Raw genomic sequence first — 19,716 nt, 5'->3', positions numbered from 1 at the left:
TAAATGTTTAATGTTTTCACTTGAGCAGAGCTGTTAGAAAGAGTTTATTCTGCCTAACTAAGACCTTCAGAGACTCTTTTCATCTATTTTTCTAAGAATGCTCTTCCTTGTCTCCTACCGTAGAAGCCATTCTCATAGGCCGTTGTGTCTGCTTAGGGGACACCAGCCATATATATGCCTCCTTAATGGTAAAGTCTTCGCCTGTGCAACAACCTCCTTAAGCGCTTCATTCAAAGGCATGATGTCACAGGGCTCCTGCAAGGCTTACTTTGTTTCCCCAATTTCCGGGGGCGTTGAAAATGCCAAGCCTAGGTTAACTCTTTGAACGAGTTGGGACCACTTGTCAGGGTTTGTGACCGACTAGATCGTTTTGTACAATTAATTTAACTTCGGGCAATGCCTAATGAGGAACGGGGCCTCCGTTTCCCGTGGTTATTCCTTCCTTCTTTCTTTTACCTATTTGCCACTTTGCAATGAGAAGGTAATTAACCATCAATTACGGGAGACAGAGCCCTGGGAGCTTGGCGGTGCGACGCGAGCCGGGTGTCGGGGCCCGGGCCAGGTGTTCCGTAGGGAGCCCCGAAGACCAGGCTAAGTCCCAGCCTGTCGTCCGCCAGAGCGGACTTCCTAGGGTCCCGCGTGCCGGACACGCCCTCATCCCGGGGACTTGCCCGCGGTCCCCAGGCGCCGCCCCGCTGCCCGTCCCCGCCCCGCGCACGCTTCGGCACGCGCGGGGCTGAGTCCCAGGGCGCCCCACCCCGACGCCCGGGGGGCGCAGACTGGGACAGACGCGCGGTGAGGCCCCGGCCGGCTCGGTAGCCGCGACCTCGGTCCTGCCGCCCCTCTGCCCTCCCGGCGCGCGGACATGCGGCCGGTTAAGCCCGGCGCCGCGCTGCCCGCGCTCCTGCTGCTGGCTCTGGCGTCGTCCCCGCAGGGGACTCAGGGGAGGCCCCGGGGGCGCAGGGGAGAGCGCGTGGCGGACGAGAAGCCGCGGCCGCTGCTTTTCCTCCCCGCGGCCTGGGCCGGCCCGGCTCCCGGCGCCTCCCGGAGCGCAGGTAAGCAGCCCCCGTCCCGGCGCAGCCTTCGCCCCGCGCCCGGGTCTCCGCCGGCGACCGCTGGGACGCGTGACACGAGCACAGCAGATCCCCGGCTCTCGGGGAAAGAGGGAGCGAGTCTATCACATTCACCACGGCTGAGCCTTCACTAGCCAAAGCCGGCCGCCAAGGGAGCCACTTTGCACGCGCTGTCGCAGGCGTGGCAGGACTTCATGGCGGTAAACCGGTAGAGCGGCCGAAAGACGTGGGCGTCGGTCCCGCCGGCCGAGGGGCGGTGGGCAGGTGAGGGACCTGTCCGTGTCTCACTTTCTGGGCCTTCCGGGGTGAGAAGTATCTAGGATTGCTGCCTCCAGCCACCCGAACGTGCCCCGGAGTGCCCCCTTCCTAGCCCTGCAAGCTGGTCACGGGGACTGGGGACGAACACGTGAAGTTCAGGAGGCTGCTGCGGCTTACGGTGATTCGGCCCTTTCCTAGGGCGGTTTGCAAGGGCCCGGAGCGCTGCTGGCTGCTCCCAAGTCAACTCTGGACACTCAGGTTCTTGCTACTTAGATGCCTGGGGACGGAGGGTGCTGGGGAGAAGAGAGAAAACGTAGCCGTACAGGTGGTCATGCGACACCCACAGACAGAATTCATGTGATGGGGAGGAAAAGAAAAGCCCAGGGAGAGCGAGGTCAGAGGGCGCGGTGGGCTGTTTTGGGGCGGGGGGCGCTCAGAGGACGGAGGGAGGCTTGCAGCACGCGCAGGGCACGGGGGACGGGGGTGAGCAAGGAAGAGAGGAGCTATTCCAGAGCGCCTGTCTAGACCCTGCAAAAACAGAGCAAAGCGGAGTTACTGGCCGAGGCTTGGAGCAGAGAGGCTCTTCTTCAGGGCCACTTAGTGGCCTGCACCTGGCTTGGAGAGAGGACACAGACCGGGGTGCTTCAGGATGCCTGGTGGCTTGCATCTGGCTGTCGCGCCATAGCGCCTGAGGGCCCTTCTGCTCAAGCTTTACTTTTAAGAATACAGAGGGATTTCTTAGCATCGTTTTTCTTTCATAATAGTTATGACATAAATATATACTTATTCACTCCACAAACTTTCATCGTGTACCTGTCTGTTATGTGCCAGTCATCATGCGGAGAGCTGAGGCCACCCAGGGGAGCAGGCAGCCAGGTGTCTGGGCTCTCCCCACACGTCCTGGTGTGCAGGGAGGAGGCAGGCTGGTGCCCGGGTAGGTGGAAAGAGCAAGATGTTCTGCAAGTGAGGAGCCAAGCAGAGGGAGGTTGTATTAGTTCGTTTCTATTGCTTATAACAAAATACCTGGAACTGGGTTCTCTGTTGAAAAAATAAAAAGCGAAACTTATTGCTTACAGCGTCAGAGGCTGGGACATCTCAAGTCCAGGGAACACATCTGGTGAGGGTCTTCTTTGGTGGTGGCTCTACAGCAACGCAAGTGTCTCACGTGGCAGAAAATGGTGGGGCAGAGAGACTCTCATGTGCTTTCCTTTTAAAGCCCTCTACACACTTTGGATCAAAATTATTGTTAGCCCAAATATTTATTTCAGACAGTGAACGTCCCTTTGGAATGTAAAAGAAGTGGGAGAAAGTCTCAAGTTACACATTTATGGTAACATTAATTTAGACCTTCTGTTTCATTTAAGTTTAACAGATCTTTTCTCTCTGGTTAAAAGACAGTGAGGACTTACTGAAGTGAGACACAAGAGATAAAGCAGAACATTTTATTAAAAGTTAAAATAAAAGTGCCAACAATCCAAAGTTTAAAGAAAACCGTAGCCTGACGGAAAGTGGCCTATGGGTCATGCTCCAAATCTGCTGCTTTCTATGGCTGTTTGTGGTGGTCTCGTCTTTTGATTGTTGTACTTTATTTACATGGAAAAATGTGGTTCATTACATCTGTATTTGAGTCTGTGAATGGGACACTTGGGCATGGATCAGGGACAAACAAGTACGTGAGAATGGAGGGGACAAGGACCTATTCGGATGTTCTCATGGGACGTGCTTGTGGGGTGGCAGGGTCATAATTCCTTTAGGAAGAAACATCTCCCAGGTCCTGGAGGCCAAGGACTCTTATCACTGCCAGAAGTGTTTGGAGTTCTGCCCCCATAATTCTGCGACATAATAGGCACCCTCAGCCGGGCCTGGCGAACTGGCTCTGAGCTCTGAAATTCTTGCTGCACATGCAATTGTGCATTTTCCTTTTCAGCAGGTTAGGCAGCTTCCCTAAATACAGATGTGAGGCTGGAGGTGGGGGGATCATTCCCAGGCACTGGGAGCAGTCCATAGAAAAGCCAGAGGCAATGTGGCGGCAGCAAGGATGCCCCTAGGATTGTAGAGAGGGGCAGGGAGAGACGTGGGTGTTAGGGTCTCTTTGTCCAGGAACACTCGTCATTCACCATCCTTGACCCTTCTTCCTGCCCACAGCCCGTCTGTTCATGCATGCCTTCATCCTTTCATGTTAGCCATTAACACACATTTGAAGGTGCTCTGGTGGGTTTGGGAATATGAAGTTAACCAGCGTTGTTGACTGTTGTTGTTGAGGAGCTCAGTTCTGTTAGTAAATTCTGCCTCGAATGCCTCCCCAATCTGGGTTGTCCTGTTTCTTGTCCTCTCCACCCTAGTTCAAGCCCTTAGGAGAGTGTTACAGTGATTTCTAGATTGTCTCCCTAACTCTGTGCCTGCCCCTGCCAGCCTGTCCTGCTGGGAAAAGAATGAGAAAGTGCATGTTTTCGTCACCTTGTCTCCTGCCCCCTTGTTCCTGTTCTCTCCTCCCATTGTCTCTGATCTTCACACAGCAGAATGGAGCAAAGAATCCTCCCTCCCACTGTCAGAACCAGGGGGCATGGAGGGACCCCCTACTGAAACGGAGACGGGATCAGAAGGCTGAGACGTGGCTGTAGTGGAGGTAGAGAAGAGGAGTTTGAGACAGAAAGGAAACTGGTATGAACTGTAGGGACATAGAACAGTACGGGGGACTGATGGGAGGTTAATGCATATTATGTTCCCTTCACTATCTTTGCCTTTTCAGGAGATTTCAGCAGGTGTTTCCATTATTTCTCTAGACTTTCTGGAGTCTGATTTGCGGTGGTGGCGTTTGATGTAAAACCTTGCTGACATGGAACCTAAGGAGAGAATGTGAAGGTCACTTTGGTGAAGTTATTTTGAACAATTGCAAATGAACATTCTTAGTAAGGGCTGTGAGGCTTGTCCCTCCCCAGTCACAGTGTTTTCTTTGAACATTTTATTATAATAATATTTATAATTTTTATATAGTCATTATTATCAGTTGAATGATTTCTTAATATTTGGTAGAGTAGATATACAATAACTTATTTGGCTATTCCGCTACCATTTACATTATTTCCAATATTTTTTAAAATTTAGTTGTACGTATTTGTGGGGTACCTGTGTTGTGTCAATATGGTGTATATTCTGCACCATGACTCACTTAGGGTAGCTAGCATAGTCTTGTACCCGTTAGTTCACCACTTCTCGTCCCCACACCTCCACTCCCATCCCAGCCTCTGGTAACCATTGTTCTACTCTCTACTTCTATGAGAACCAATTTTCTTTTTTTTAGATACCACATGAGGGAGGTCATGCAGTATTTGTCTTACTTCATTTAACATTGGGAGTCTCCAGTTCCATCCATGTTGCTGAAAATGACAGTATTTTTTTTTTTTTTATAGCTGAATAGTATTTCATTGTGCATATATACCACAGTTTTTTTTTTGCCTATCCACCTGCCGACAGGCATTTAAGTTGATTGCATCTTCTGGCTGTTGTGAATAGTGCTGCAGTGAACATAGAAGTGCAGGTGTCTCTTCGAAATACTGATTTCATTTCCTTTGGGTATATACCCAGTAGTGAGATTGCTGGGTCACAAGGTAATGCAATTTTTAGTTTTCTGAGGATGCTCCATACTGTTTCCCACAGTGGCTGCACCAATTTACATTCCCACCAACAGTGTAGGAGAGTTCCCTTTTCTCCACATTCTCACCAGCATTTGTTATTTTCTGTCTTTTTGATAATACTTTATAGCCTACCAAAGTCACTATATAAAGTTGATATTTAGTAAGGATTTTTTTTGGGGGGGACACTAAATTTTTGAAGAGAAACTGAAGTTTTTTTAATTTTTAAAATTTATCTTTAAAAGTAAAAGAATTTGAATTTTTATTTGCCCCAAAGCCAAACCTGACCTACTATCTTATTATTAGTCTGTACTATTATGAGTCATAAGCTAATTTCTTACCATTTGGTAATGTTTAGACAATACAGCATTTACTGCCCATGGTACGTTCTAGAGTAATGGTTCCTAAAATGAGGCTCCTGGGAGCCTCAGAACCAATTGGGAAGCAAATTCCAAATTTAATTCTTGGACTTAACCCTGGATATAATCAGTCCTGCGAGTGCAGTTTGTGAGTCTGAATTTCAACAAGCTCTTTGAGAATTCTCGTGTACATTCAATTTTTGGAAACATCAGAGGGTTTTTTTTGTTTGTTTTTTGTTTTCCCCCAATTGGGGAGGAGAAAGGTGGCATGTAAGATGTAAGAATCTTCTGGGAGGGCGGCCCATGGCTCACTTGGGAGAGCGTGGTACTGACAACACCAAGTCAAGGGTTAAGATCCCCTTACCAGTCACCTTTAAAAAAAAAAAAATCTTCTGGAAAGTTTCTTCCAGAGAGAGATAGCGCCTGACCACCCTGCCCACGCTGGCCATGCTCCTCGTTGAGTCGCTCACTGTCTGCTCTCTCCCATCTTCACATGCACCCACAGCTCTACAGCAACACGTTCCAGCATGTTTTGAAAGATAACCTGTGAAAAATGGCTTCCTTGGTCTACCAGCTTCCAGAACATGATCATTAAGCCCCGTTTTAGAGAATCACTGTACAAGCACCATGAAGTTCTACAGTAAAGGAAACTTTATGTAAACCAGTGTTATTAAACTCTTTTTTTTTTTTTTTTAATTTAGCATTTATTTGCATCTCATAGGACTAGGTTTTGAAGGAACCCACTTTGGAAAACATAGTTTGAGCCAGTGCACATAAGCCAGCCCTATTTCAGTGCCTATAGGACACCAGGAGGAAAAGGCTGGGCTGGAGTAAAGTAACGAAGGAAAGAAGAAAAGCCGAGGGTGGGGCCTTCCAGGAGAGCCACCAAAAACAGTGACACACAGTTGCTAGTGAGAAAGGCACACTCTTGCTGAATGGAAAAATAAACATACAAAGATATGTTTAGTAAAATGGCAAGTTACTCATCTAATATTTAAATACCGTTCTTGGAGAGTGTGCCCATTGTGAACACTTTGCACTTTTGTTAATGTTTTTAAAATGTAATATATGAGCATTCGACTTTGCTTAAATTCTACAGAACCCGTAATTAATATTTATTTGAATCACTCTGCATGTCTATGTCACACTTGGTAGATCTATGTTTTCTCTGTGGACATATGACAAATTACATGAGCCAAATGTCACATCTTTGTTAAGCAGTAGTTACTTATGAGAAAACAAGAAAGCAAAAACACTAAAAAATTTAAACTCTGAAAGAAGATTATTTCTGGCTGATAGTTCAGTAAAAAATTTATCAATAGTATCCAATTGGTTGTTGCTGATTTCCATGACGTAAAGTACCCTGCAGAGACAGAAGTCACTGGTCTAGGCTTGCTCCAATTGTGCAGCTGGGCTGTGGAGCCTGGGTGGGATGCAGCTCTGAGGTGCAGGTGTGTGTCTGTGCCCATCTCAAGGGTTCTTGTGAAGACTGAGTGACACAGGCTATGTGGGCAGCACCTGGCAAGACTCCTGGTTCAGGAGGCCGCAGATGTGTGACTGCTTGCTCTCCTGGAGCTCCGCATGGCCATCCGAGCAGTGGTGAATCTGAAAAGATGAATGTCATCGTGACTGCTTCAAAGCTTTGTTACACTTATTTATAGGAGGTGTTTGTTGCCAGAAGATATGCCTGTTGCTAAGAAAGGAAAAACACAACTTTCATGTTGGGTTTGGAATAGTTGCCGTTTGTGTAACTCTTTCCTGTGAATATCTCTTGTTCTTCAGTCAATTTTAAAACAAAGTGTTGTTTAAATAGGGCAGGATTTATAGCTTGAATTATAAGTGAAAAGAATAGAAATTGATAACTACATTAATTGCTCATTACTACTATATTAATTGATGAAGTGTTAAAATGGCCACTCCTTGAAAAATTCCTAAAAGACAGAATGAAAATAAAAGATACTTCAGAAGAAAGAAAAGAAATCTAACACAGAGGCCAGGTTGCATGGACAATGAGTGGTCAACTTGCTTATCCCACGTGCTGATGAAATAAATTTTGGTTTAGTTGTGTTACTGTATTATTACTGTTTTTGACCTTTATCCATCCAATCTTCTAATCCCTCATATATTCCATTCTTAGAAAAAATATTTCCCGTGATCATATACTCTATTTCACTATCTAATTAAATATTTTGAATTACTTTGATAAAATTATTAACATATGGTAATCATGTAGTAATTACATATTTCAGTAATGTTCGTGGTATATGGAAATATACTCGAAAACTCTTGCTGTGCAAAAAATTTCTTTGCCTCCTCTAGGAGGTAACATATTTAGAAAAAGTTAGTCTTAGATTGTTACAGAAGATTACTTGAAGAAGTGTAAGCTTTCTAGTAAATATTTTTTGCATTGTTTCCAGAGGATATAAAACAAAGGCGATTAGTTAGGATTCCTCTCGGTATCGACCACCACTCATGTTTTCAAATGTACCTGGGATTTGTTTTAATCAGGCATGGTAAGACACACAGACACAGAGATGCCTGTCATGAATGAAGAAGTTTATCTTCACAGGTCCCTGGAAATAGGAGGCACGGCACACCACGCAGGCCACACAGAAAAATGTCGCATGAACTTTCATTGTGGTTTCCACGGGATAGACAAGGCCAGGAAGTGAAGTAGGCTTAGCATTGGCTAGTTTGAATATTTTCAGTGGACTGTGGTGCTAAGGGCTGTCCCTGGTTGTCTGGTACTGGCCCTGGGGTGATTGGGGCAGAGGGATGTTGGCCCTGAGCCTGAGAGCCCAATAGAGGAGGTGGTAGGCTGTGGGTTTCATTTTGGTTGGTTTGCAAATGAAAGGCGAGCTTGCAGGTGAGTCCTTTACTCTCTGTAGGAATTGGCTAGCCCTGGGAGGAGCAGTCCCTCCAGGGTCAGCACCACCCCAGATGTCAGCATCAGAATATAGAAAATTAAAAGGTGTGATTAATATAACCCACAGGACACAGTTCGACCTCCTTTGCCAGCTTTGCCTGTGGGCCTCTGTCATCTGCTCCTGCCCGTGATGGGCCTGGGCTTCAGCCGACTCCCGGTGGGCAGGTGTCAGACCTCATCTGGGAGACTTTCCTGCTGTTGACCCTCCCTGTCCCCTTTAAATGGTTCCTACGTTGCTGCAGTTATTCTCACTTTGTTCTCTTGCTTCTCTGACCAGTTCTTTCTCTCCCTCAACTCCTCTTCTTCAGCCGACCTTTAAGCACCCTGTGGTTCCATTCTCATCCATGGGTTGTTCACTCTCAAAGAGCTCCTTGTGTCCTTTTCTAGTTTCGGCTATTGTCTGTGATTCCAAAATGTATCTCCTTCCCTTTTCTTTTCCTTTAGATTCATATCCACTCTCTGCTGAGTATCTCCACTACAGGAATCTCAAACTTGACCTTTCCCTGTCTGTCCCTGTGCTTTTTGTCTTCAAACCTGCTCTCTGTCCTTTATTTCTGGTCAGGCAGGCTTTTGCTTCTTGGAGGCTGTGCTTCTAGAGTGGTGTAAATTACTGCTGGATTTACAGCCCTCTGGGATTTTCCAGTGGCTCAGTTTGTTGATAAGGCTGCATAATCCAACAAGAACATCATTAGAGCTGGATCCCGTGTTTTCTGCTAGCACTAATCTACTGTCATTTGGTTGTCATTCTTAATAACTGATTGCCCATAAAAATGTTATCTCAGTATAAAATGCTGTACATCTATTTGTTTTTGAAATGTTTTAGCATTTTTATAAGAATCTCATTTGTCTTTTTAAGTTTCTAGGGGAATGATAATTTTAAATCTGGAAGGGGGATTAACTAGATTAAACCAGAAACTGAATAAATCATTTTCATGAGCTCAGTCTTCAAATAAAAATGGCTAAAGTTTAAATTAAACATGAATTGGCCTGTAGTTTAAAACCAGAAAGAAATCTACTTTGCAACATGATTTTGTATTTTTTCAAGTTCTCTGTACTCATTTAATATTTTGTCCTTTGGTAAACATGCAGTATAATGTTAGAATCTGGTCATAATATTTTACAACATAGGACTTAGAAAGGATTTTAGAGGTTATTTAGTTTGTCATCCTCAACTTATAAATGAACAATCCTGAAGCATCTTTGGAGCTGTCTGGCTTGACACAGAATTTTGCTTTGGTTGAGAAGGTGAAGGCAGAGACTGAGTCTTAGGAGAGGACTCAGTGCCCATGGGGTACAGGGTATGATTTGATATGACTCTATGCTTGAACTCAGATTGTTTTAAATGATTTTTATGTGGTCTTTGTAATGTCAACAGTGAAATATCACACATACTGTACATGACAAAAATGTATTTTATCAAGCACCATAGTACAATTTTAGAAATAATTTAAACACCAGGTATATTAAAAATCAAGTTGCTCATTCACACCATACACATATGTCCTCGCTCTGTCAGCTCAGAGGGGCTGGGAGCAATGACATCCTAGGAGCAAGGAGCATGCCCAGAGCCCGGATCTTGGTACCTAATACCATCCTACGATAAAAGGAACAAGTGCTCCTTGGAGGAATGGTTGACACTAGGATTAGGACAGGAAATTATATGGGATGAGCCTGGAGCATCTGGTAGTGCCAGAAAATAAAAAAATGGTAAAAATACAAAACAATAACAACAACAACAACAAAACCCCCCACAATGACAGGAGTATGTCAGAGAGACACAGGAGCCAACTAAGAGTTCCCAATGGCAAAAGCTGGAACCGTCTAAACAACAAACTAAATAAAGTAGTGTTGGATTATAACCCAAAGCATGAAATAAATGTCCATGAGCCCATACTGGTCTGAGAAAGTGATTAGGTGAATAAATAGGTAAATAAATAAATAGGAGGAAAGAGACAAACCTCCCCTGCAGAAGAATTCTAAACAATTCAGGTAGATACTCCGCCCTCAAGGCAGGGCAGGTAACTCCCAGCTTCCAAGTGTGAGCTGAGCGGAGTGACTTCCTTCCAAGGCGCAGTGTGGGGAGGGCAGAAGAGGAAGCTCGCAGCCTCGCAGCCCAGCAGATGCTGCTTCCACCAGGTCAGCCAGGTCAGCATCCACAGTGACTCGTCATATTGATAATATCTGTCCTTGATGTGACATGATGAGAAGGGGCCTTCACCTCTGTGGTCTTCTTCCCAAACCTATGACCCCAGCCTAGTCAGGAGAAAAGCATCAGACAAATTCCAGCTGAGGGACATTCTACAAAATACCTGGCAAAACCATCTAGATAATCAACCAACAAGGAAAGTCATCTGAGAAGCTCTCACAGCCCAGAGGTGTCTAAGGAGACACAGTGCCTAAATGTGATGTGATGCCCTGGATAGGAACCTGGAACAGAAAAAGGACATTAGGGAAAAACAAAAAAAGTCTGAATAAAGTATGCACTTTAGTGAATAATAATATATCAGTATTTGTTTATTAGTGGTGAGAAATGTGCCCTACTAATGTAAGATGTTAGTAATGGCAGAAACTAGGCATAGAGTCTATGAGAACTCTCTGTATTACCTAATTACTCTGTACATCTCAAACTGCTCAATAATAAAAAATTTATTTGAAAAATATCAGGTCGCCCTTGAAAGCAGTTGATATCTTCCAACACATTCTGGTTTTAATTTTAAAATGCCAATTCTGTCTTTTGAAGCTATTTGTGAAGGGGTGAAGAATAAATTAAATAAATAATTTAGTTTTTCAAAAGGTATTTAGAAAATCAGAAAAACATCTAAATAATATTAGTACAACAATTTTAAGTAATCTAAATAACCTGGGATGAGTAGTGTTTTAAAAATATTTTTTATTTTGAGAAGTTTTTTGATCATGTTACTCTTTGTGGGTAGGTCTTTACAACTTGTATCAGCCAAACTGACTAGCTGATTTCTTTCAGAAAGGATTGTAACAGAATCTCACATTACAGAATATATTTATTTATGTAAAAGTTATGCACACATTGAAATTTGATAAATAAGTCCTGTTTTCATTGTCTTGGTTAAAGCATTTAAAAATAATTTTGAGCAATTATTGTGAAAATAAATAAATTATAATGCAAACAATCAAATCCAATTATTTGTTATATAAACTCAGATTTCAATATGTTATGAGTTGGATTGTGTCTCCCCCACCCCCAGAAGATATGTTCAAGTTCTAGTCCCCAGTGCCTCAGAATGTGACCTTATTAGGAAATAGGGTCATTGCAGATGTAGTTGGTTAAGATACTGGAGTAGAGTGGGCCCTTAGTTCAATATGACTGCTGTCCTAATGAGATGACAGCCATGTGAAGACAGAGACACAGCAGAAGGCCATGTGACAATGAAGGCAGAGATTGGAGTAATGCATCTACAAGCCAAAGATTGCCTAAGATTTCCAGGAACCACCAAGGACTGGAAAAGGCAAGAAAGGATCCTCCCTTTGACGCTTCAGAGAGAGCGTGGCTCTGCCCACACCCTGATTTGACTTCTATCTTCCAGAACTGTGAGACAAGGACTTCCTCCTGATGTAAGCTATCCAATGTGCGGAACTTTGTTATGGCAGCCCTAGCAAACTAATACACGATACATTGTCTTTTATTAAGGTAGAGCACGTCTGTACTTACTCTGTTCGTCAAGTATGAGAAAGAACTTACAACTGCTCAACTTTGCCTCTGTAGTGCAAAAGCAGCCATACACAGTAGGCCCACAAATGGGAGTATACGCAATAGACTGTGTTCCAATAAAAAAAAAGAATCTAACTCTGTAGGTCTGGCCTGGTCTGCATTTCTAACCAGCTCCCAGAAGATGTTGATATTGCTGGTCTATGAAACATATTTTTAATAGCAAAAATTTGGAAAATAATAAGCAACCAGTCTGAATTTACTTTATTATCCTGTGTGTAATTTTTAGCCTAAATAGCATTAGGCCTTATAAAAAGTTACATAAAAAGTTACACATATAAATCCCGTTATTTAAATATCTTAAGCTCTAAAAGAAGAGGCATGATATGAAAACATATACTTACTGATATACATTTACAAGTGTATACTGGTACAGATGCCATATGACTACATAAGGAAAGAAGAAGGTACACATTTTATAATGGTTCATTTCTAAATACTTTAAATTTAGTATTTATTAAAAAGTATTGCTTGAATATGTTTAAAAGTCAACAGCTTTTTCTACCATATATTTAATAAATTTGAGTTTTTCTCCAAACACTTACATTTTCCATTAGTAATTCTCTCAGCACTGAGGTAATAAGGTAATTGTTCTTATTTTTGAAAATGGAACTTTTTTGTAAATTGAAAAAGATTAATAGTGCCATTTCTTTAACTAAAAATGAAAAGATACCTCAAGGAACTATACAGCAAACATTTCAATTTAAGTGCCTAATCTAATGCCAAATTAAAACATAAAATATTGTCCCACTGTACCTCAGAAAGGACTGAAAATCAACGAACATGGCTTCATCAAGAAGACATCGTATCAGAACAAATTATCGTTATGATAACATATTACGTTACATGCTGGTAGAAGCAAACAGTAAACATTTTCTATTATTTTGTTTACTAGTTCTGGGTTTTTTTTTATTATTTCACATGATCCCTGTTCATTTTTTAACAAGAATGTAGGAATGAGAGATAAGCATGTCAACATATATGTATGCATTTATATATGCTAATCTACTCCTTTAAAAAAGATGATAAACTTAAAATGTACGAGGGTGACACATGGCCACTGTTTTGGTTAAACAGAAACTAGAAACTTTCACAAATTGGATGAATGAGATAGTAATTTATTCAAATTGTTACAAGATAATGATCACGCCTTACCTGAAGACCCTTTCGTTTTTCATCTGTCCATACATCCATGTGTAATCCTTCACACCATTGTAGTTGCACACCACAGGGATGAAGATACTGTTAGACTTGTGCTGTCCAGCGTGGTAGCCACTGACATGTACGTGGCTGTCGAGCACTGGACGTGTGGCTGGTCCAAACTGAGATGTACTGTAAGTGGAGAATACACTTTAGATTTTGAAAACTTAGTATAAAAAATGTAAAATGTCTCCATAATTTAAAGATATTGGTTACATGAATTGCGTATATTACATGAATTGATTACATTACATTGAAATGGTAATGGTTGGAATACATTGGGGTAAATAAAATAAATTATTAAATTAATTCAACTCTTCCTTTTTACTTTTTTAATGTGGCTACTAAGACATTTAAAATCACATGTTTAGGGCCGGCCTGTGGCTCACTTGGGAGAGCGTGGTGTTGACAACACCAAGTCAAGGGTTAAGATCCCCCCCTTTTTTTTTAAAAAAAAAAAGAAGAAGAGGTGGTAATTTACTTAAAGTACATAATTCTTTGCAAACCTGAGTGCCATCGTTGTTCCAGGGCCTACAGATTAAACGTGTATTCTAAAATGCTTTTGGAAATAGAATTAAGTCTTTGAACACGCTTTAGCCCTGGTCCTGCTGCACTCGGCTGGCTCATCTTTCTGGAAGCACAGATGCAGCTAGTTGGCCAAATATCACAGGGACTATTGACACCGCAGCAGCCAGTTTGCTGTGTTTGGTTTGAGAGAGGTATGGGGAAAGGGCTTCTAGAATTCCCACGTCTTCATTTTCCAGCTCCCCGTCACCCTGCCTTGTCTCACTCGCCAGTGCGGTGGCTCAGACTCGCCTATGGGGAGGAGACACAAGTTCGCTTCCCCGTTATATTAATACTATGTTTGACCTACACAGGAGTCAATCTATAAGAAAAACATTGTAAGTTTAAATGTATAACTGCCAACAAATCTTGAGGTTCAAGTATTTTATTGATGTTTAAGTTTTCTCTTCCTCCGAAAGAGTTGTGTATGCTCCCAACTGTTTTTATAAATTGCATTTTCTGGATGGCATATTTTTAGTGAGTTCAAGGTGAAGTCTAGGATTTAGTTTGATTTTTGAATTTTAATTTATTTGAAGCACAAAGCCTTTTAAGTGAGAGAGTATTCTGACCTGAAGTACCTTTGCATTTATTTGCTCCGGCTGCAGCGAGGAAAAAGGCCTAGAGGGAAGGGAAGTCCTGCTGGAGGCTGCTGCCCGAGTCCAGGCACCGCAGCGCCACGCGTGACTCAGCCTCGTGCCAGTGGGAGGAGACAGAGTGCATGGGTCTGGGGTGATTTTCTGAAGGTGAATTGTACAAAACTAACTCATGGGCTGGGTGTAATGGTGGGGAGAAGAGAAAGCCAAGTGTGACTTCTTGATTTGGGGCCTGAGCAAGGGAGAAAGAGTGATGCCATTTACAAAACTGGGGAACATGGGGGAGAAACAGGTCTGGGGAGAGGGCAAATCTGACCTTCAGTTCTGGCCACGCACTTCCGAGGGCCTGTGAGGAGCCGTGACAGAGCCGCAGAGCAGGCAGGTGGCTCTACCAGAGATCTGGGGCCCCAGGGAATGGATTTGGGGTCAGCTACATACACTGCCATGAATTTATGTGTTTAGTGCTTGCAGCTGTAGCATATTAAGGTCATTTTTTAATGGCAGAAATGTATTCAAGAAATTCTAAAGTTTTTTTCTTTTCTTTTCAGAAATATTCCCAAGAGATTTGAACTTAAAAGACAAATTCATAAAGCATTTCACCGGTAAGCATACAATTTATCAGTGATTTAATTAAATACAAAGATTGTATGCAGATTACTGTGTTAGGCACTGGGGATTTGAAGATTAATGCCTGTTAGAGGCTCAGTTTTTATGTCCAGTTGGGGAAATGGACATGTGCTATTAACTTGTGTTAACTGTAATGTAAGCCAGATCTTGATAAGTAATAAAAGTACAAACCAAGTTTTAGGGATACACAGGAAGTGAGTAACTTGGCCAATAAATAAAGCTTGTAGTGGATGTAATATTTAAGTTAGGCTTTAAGGAATGAATAAGGTTTTCCCAGGATGAGAGAGGCATTCTGGTGAGAAGGCTTCCATTGAGCAGGGCGTGCTGGCACAGGGTGAGGTTTGGGGAGGGACGGGCAGATGATGTGGACAGACTGTGGGTGAATTTAGGTAGGGATGTGTGTGACCGTTGGGCAAATATACATCTAGAAAGGCAGGCTGTCAACAATCTTTTTTTTTTTTTTTTTTTTGTCTGAAAATGTCTTTATTTTAGTCTAGCACTTGAATCACAATTTGGCTAGTTGTGAAATTTTATGTTCAAATTTACTTTCTGTCAGAGTTTTGAAGATATAAGTCATTCTTGTAGCTTTCAATGTTTCTATGAGAAATCTGATATCATTCTGACACCCGATCTGCTGTGTGTGGTCTCTGTTGTTCTCTATGGAAGGGTTTTGGATCGACTTCTCTCTCTGTCTCTCTCTCTCATCACCAATGTTCTGAAATTCCTTTATGTGCTTTAGTGGAGACCTTTTAAAAAAAGTTTAAAAAATTTATTTCTAATTGATATGTAAAAATCGTACATATTTATGGGATACAGTGTGATGTTTTGATACCTGTACATGTGTTTTGTACATGTATCCCCTTGGACATTTGACATTTCTTTGATGAACAATCTTAAGTGGCATGCTGAGGAATTTAAACTGCGCTCCCCAGCCAGTCAGGGAAATAGAGGTTTTTCGAACAAGGGAGAGACAGACTTTCATATGCCACATCTTAAACACAAGTAAAAGACTCTCTCATGACACTGTTTTGTTCTTCATATCAAATTTGTGGATTAATCACAAATCATCCTATGCCCCAAGTTCTAGGAAATCATTAAATTATTCTGAACAGTGCACCCCTGTATTTACTATTGCTATATTTACTGTTGCTGCTCTGTTCCCAATCATCCCAGCTATCTTTTATTGTTTTACATCTCAGGCCTATAATGTGGGAAAGATGTGATTTTCCCACTTAATCAAATCCAAGGAACATATTTGTTAATTCACTTCAAAATGATGGTCATGAAGATCAGGTGAGGTCCACCTGCGTCACAAGGAAGTGAAGGCACCTGTGAGCGTGACTGTGGCCTCTCCTACTTCTACCATTTCCATAGACAGCAGCTCCAAGTGGAAGGATAGAAGTTTTGATGGGGGCTACCTGGGGTTTATGGGGAGAGATAAAGGAAGTCGCTCCTGCCCACTTTACAATAGTCCTTGACACAAATAGGACACAAATTACTGTAACGAGAAAATGGAATAAATGTCTTTGCATATAAACAATACTTCCTATTAAATAAAAAACTGGGGAACAGAAAGTAAAAAACCAAGAATATTTATTTTTTATTCTTCACATCCACTTGATTTGCTCTCTACAGATTTTTTTTCAGTCTAGAGCTTTTCACTCCTAGTTATTCTAAAAAGTTCTGGTGAAAATGAAGCTTCCATTATGTGAGGTGTTGAGAATGTGGAATGAATTTAGATTATTTTTCAGAGATCACAACTCCCGCCTCCCGCCTCCCGCAGAGTCTGGGGGAGGGGAAGAGTGCTCGGCAAGTTCTTTTAAGGGCATGGAAGGATGTAAACTGCAGTTATATTATCTTCGTCCATAAAGTGCCAGCAAATTTGTTTGGAAAACACGCCTGTGTTTATAATAAGCATTTTTTTCCTGTTCACTAGGGCCAGTCACATTTTCAGCTGAATGTAGCAAACATTTCCATCGACTCTATTACAATACCAGGGATTGCTCAACGCCAGCTTGTAAGTAGCTTGGGCAGTTTTGTGGGTTTTTTTAAAAAAATCTTTAACAATAATTGCATGTAATTTTAAACTTCAGCTGTCTGCAGATGGGAAATGTTAGACTAAACATTGTATGAGATGCTATTTATAACACTGACAGTACTTAAGATTTGTGTGTGCTGTTGAAACTATAAGGAATGAAAGCACATTCTAAGTAGGACTATATCCAAATCTGAAAATAGCCAGATTTCCTTAAAGACCAACATCTTTGTCAAGATTTTTATCATTATTCAAATTCCTTGGCATAAATAAGTTGCTCTCTTATATAAATGAAAAAATAATGACTATGAAGCATAAGTCAAAATTTCTTCAATAGTTATTTTAAAGTAAATATTTTTTTATGATGCATCACTTATACACTGGGTACTTGATTTTTCCATACAATGGTAGCTCTAATGCATTCTTTTGAATACTTTAGTTACCAAAGTTAATATAATTTCAAACTTACTATTTAAGTGTTATTATTTAAAATACCCAAATTATGATTATGTGTGGTAAGTCAGTTGGCTGTTTTTAAATTCCTTTTTAAGCCTATACTTGCCTTTTAAAGAAAATGAATCTTAAACATTTTGTTTCTTTTTAACTATATTGCTCATCTTAAGGAATATTTAATTTTACTCAAGATGTTGAGTCAGATTTGTTCTCATTTTCTCAAAAACAACTTGTATTTAATAACTAGGGGAAATTAATTGCATTGAATTCAAGGCAAAATGACGAACTGTTAGCACAGCATGGCAGAGAAAGTGCAGGCTTTGGGATCAAACAGCTTACTAGCTATGAGACGATTTAAATTTTGAGGCTTTATTATCTCTAAAGTGAATATAGCACCTTCTTGATTGTGTTTTTAAGAGAATTAATGAGAAAATCCATGTTCTGCAATTGATATATTGGGTGCTTATTAAATTATAGCTATTGTTATATGAATTAGTAGCAATAATTAACATGATTTTCCTCACATTTATAGTAAGTGTGTACATAATTCACCTTTAATGTTTTTCCTAGATTACAAAAGATGTGCTAGATTGCTAACAAGGTTAGCAGTGAGTCCAGTGTGCTCGCAGACTTAGAAAACCTACCCTATGGGTATGTACTTATTAATTTTTCTTATCCTGTTTAATAGTCTTTCTTTCTTAAGAACATTTTGAACAATGTAAGAAGCCAGGAAGCTAATCTTAGCAATACCTAGTGAATTTAATCTGTAGATTTTTCACATAATGTTAAAACTTGGTCTAAATGCACAGACTGTTCTTGTTTGTTTGTTTTTGGTTATTTGGTGGCTGGCCGATATGGGGATCTGAACACTTGACCTTTGTGTTATCAACACCATACTCTCCCAAGTGAGCCAGCAGCCAGCAAAATGCATAGGCTGGTTTATTGAATTAATTTTTTAAATGTCCTCAACAGTGGTTTAATTAAGTAAAATAAATAGCTTTTTGGCAATCTTATCAGTCCTGAGTGATATTTTTAATTAAAAATATTTTTTTTCTATTTTATTTCTATTTGTTTTTGTGGGGTACTGTGTGTTGTTTCAATACATGCATATACTGTACAATGATTCACTTAAGGATGGTAGCATAGTTTTGATTTTTAAAAATCTTTCGACATTTGGTGTTGTTTTATTATTGTGAAGAAATATTACATAGGTAGATATTAGATGAATGTCTGTCTTTCCTTAACTGGCCAAAAGATATAATAAAATGAAACCAGATCTTAACGCTTTGGTTTACACAGTATAGGCAAGGAGCAGAGAGAAGGTACTAGACAAGTAGAAGAAAAAGAAAAGAATAAAAAATATAGTAAACATGTAATCATCATTTGCTCTAGCCTATTGCTTTACAAAAGTGAAATACTATTTCAGAATTTTTATTCTGGCTAAATTACCCTAGGAGCTCTAGGGCAATGAAGTATTTGTATAGTCCTAAATAAATTTAATGTACATTGTAATATCTATTTACAAAAGTAGAATCTATATAAAATTCTGGATGATACTCATTTCTTTGCAGATATTTTTCTAACTAGTAGTTCTTTCCCAGTGCAGTACAAAGTCAACATTTTGGGGGGCAGCATTTCAGCACCACGGACAAGTCCCTTTACGGAAACTGTGGTTTCTCAGGTTGTGAAGGTGTGAGTGAGAGTCATAGAGAGCACCTGTAGTCTAGAAGGATCCTTGAATATTTTGAACTGGCCAGCGTAACTAAGTCTATCCCTAATAACCGCATGAGGATTTACTTAAACTGTCTCACAGGTTTGTCGTGACAATTACTGAGACAATCCTTGTTCTTATTTTAAAAGCTATTATTACAAATTAATGATAATAATTAGAACTGCTAGTTCTGCATATTTACAGTTGCTAAATTAAAAGTTCTCCCTTTTTTTAGATTAAGAAAATATGCTAGATCATTTCAGTATTCAGTGGCAAGATACCTGAATCAATTATTCTCAACCTGTCTCAATACTATTTAATAATGCAGTAATGCAAACAAAGCATGAATAAATCAAGAAAATGTATTTGGCTATTGAAATGACCTATATAAAGCTGTATTTGTCTTTTTTGTTGTTTTAAAATATATTTTATGTAAATGAATAAATTTATGTGAAGTCCAGCGAACAACATAACTGGAAAAGTTTCCCCAAACAAGTACTGTATTGTAATTTAAAATATTGTATGTAAACTTACATTCCTCTG

General features: G+C 40.9%; 1 protein-coding gene across 1 annotated transcript; it reads left to right on the top strand.

The window, feature by feature from the left end:
* Positions 1-865: 865 nt before the first annotated feature.
* Positions 866-18,097, top strand: ALKAL1 (ALK and LTK ligand 1). Its single transcript, XM_063079116.1, has 4 exons — positions 866-1,055; positions 14,896-14,949; positions 16,911-16,991; positions 18,033-18,097. The coding sequence occupies exons 1-4, from the start codon at positions 866-868 to the stop codon at positions 18,095-18,097; spliced, it is 390 nt and encodes a 129-aa protein (XP_062935186.1).
* The last annotated feature ends 1,619 nt before the right edge of the window (positions 18,098-19,716 follow it).

This window comes from Cynocephalus volans, chromosome 15, assembly GCF_027409185.1.
Source record: "Cynocephalus volans isolate mCynVol1 chromosome 15, mCynVol1.pri, whole genome shotgun sequence".
NCBI lineage: Eukaryota > Metazoa > Chordata > Mammalia > Dermoptera > Cynocephalidae > Cynocephalus > Cynocephalus volans.
This window is presented reverse-complemented; position numbering and strand designations above follow the sequence as displayed.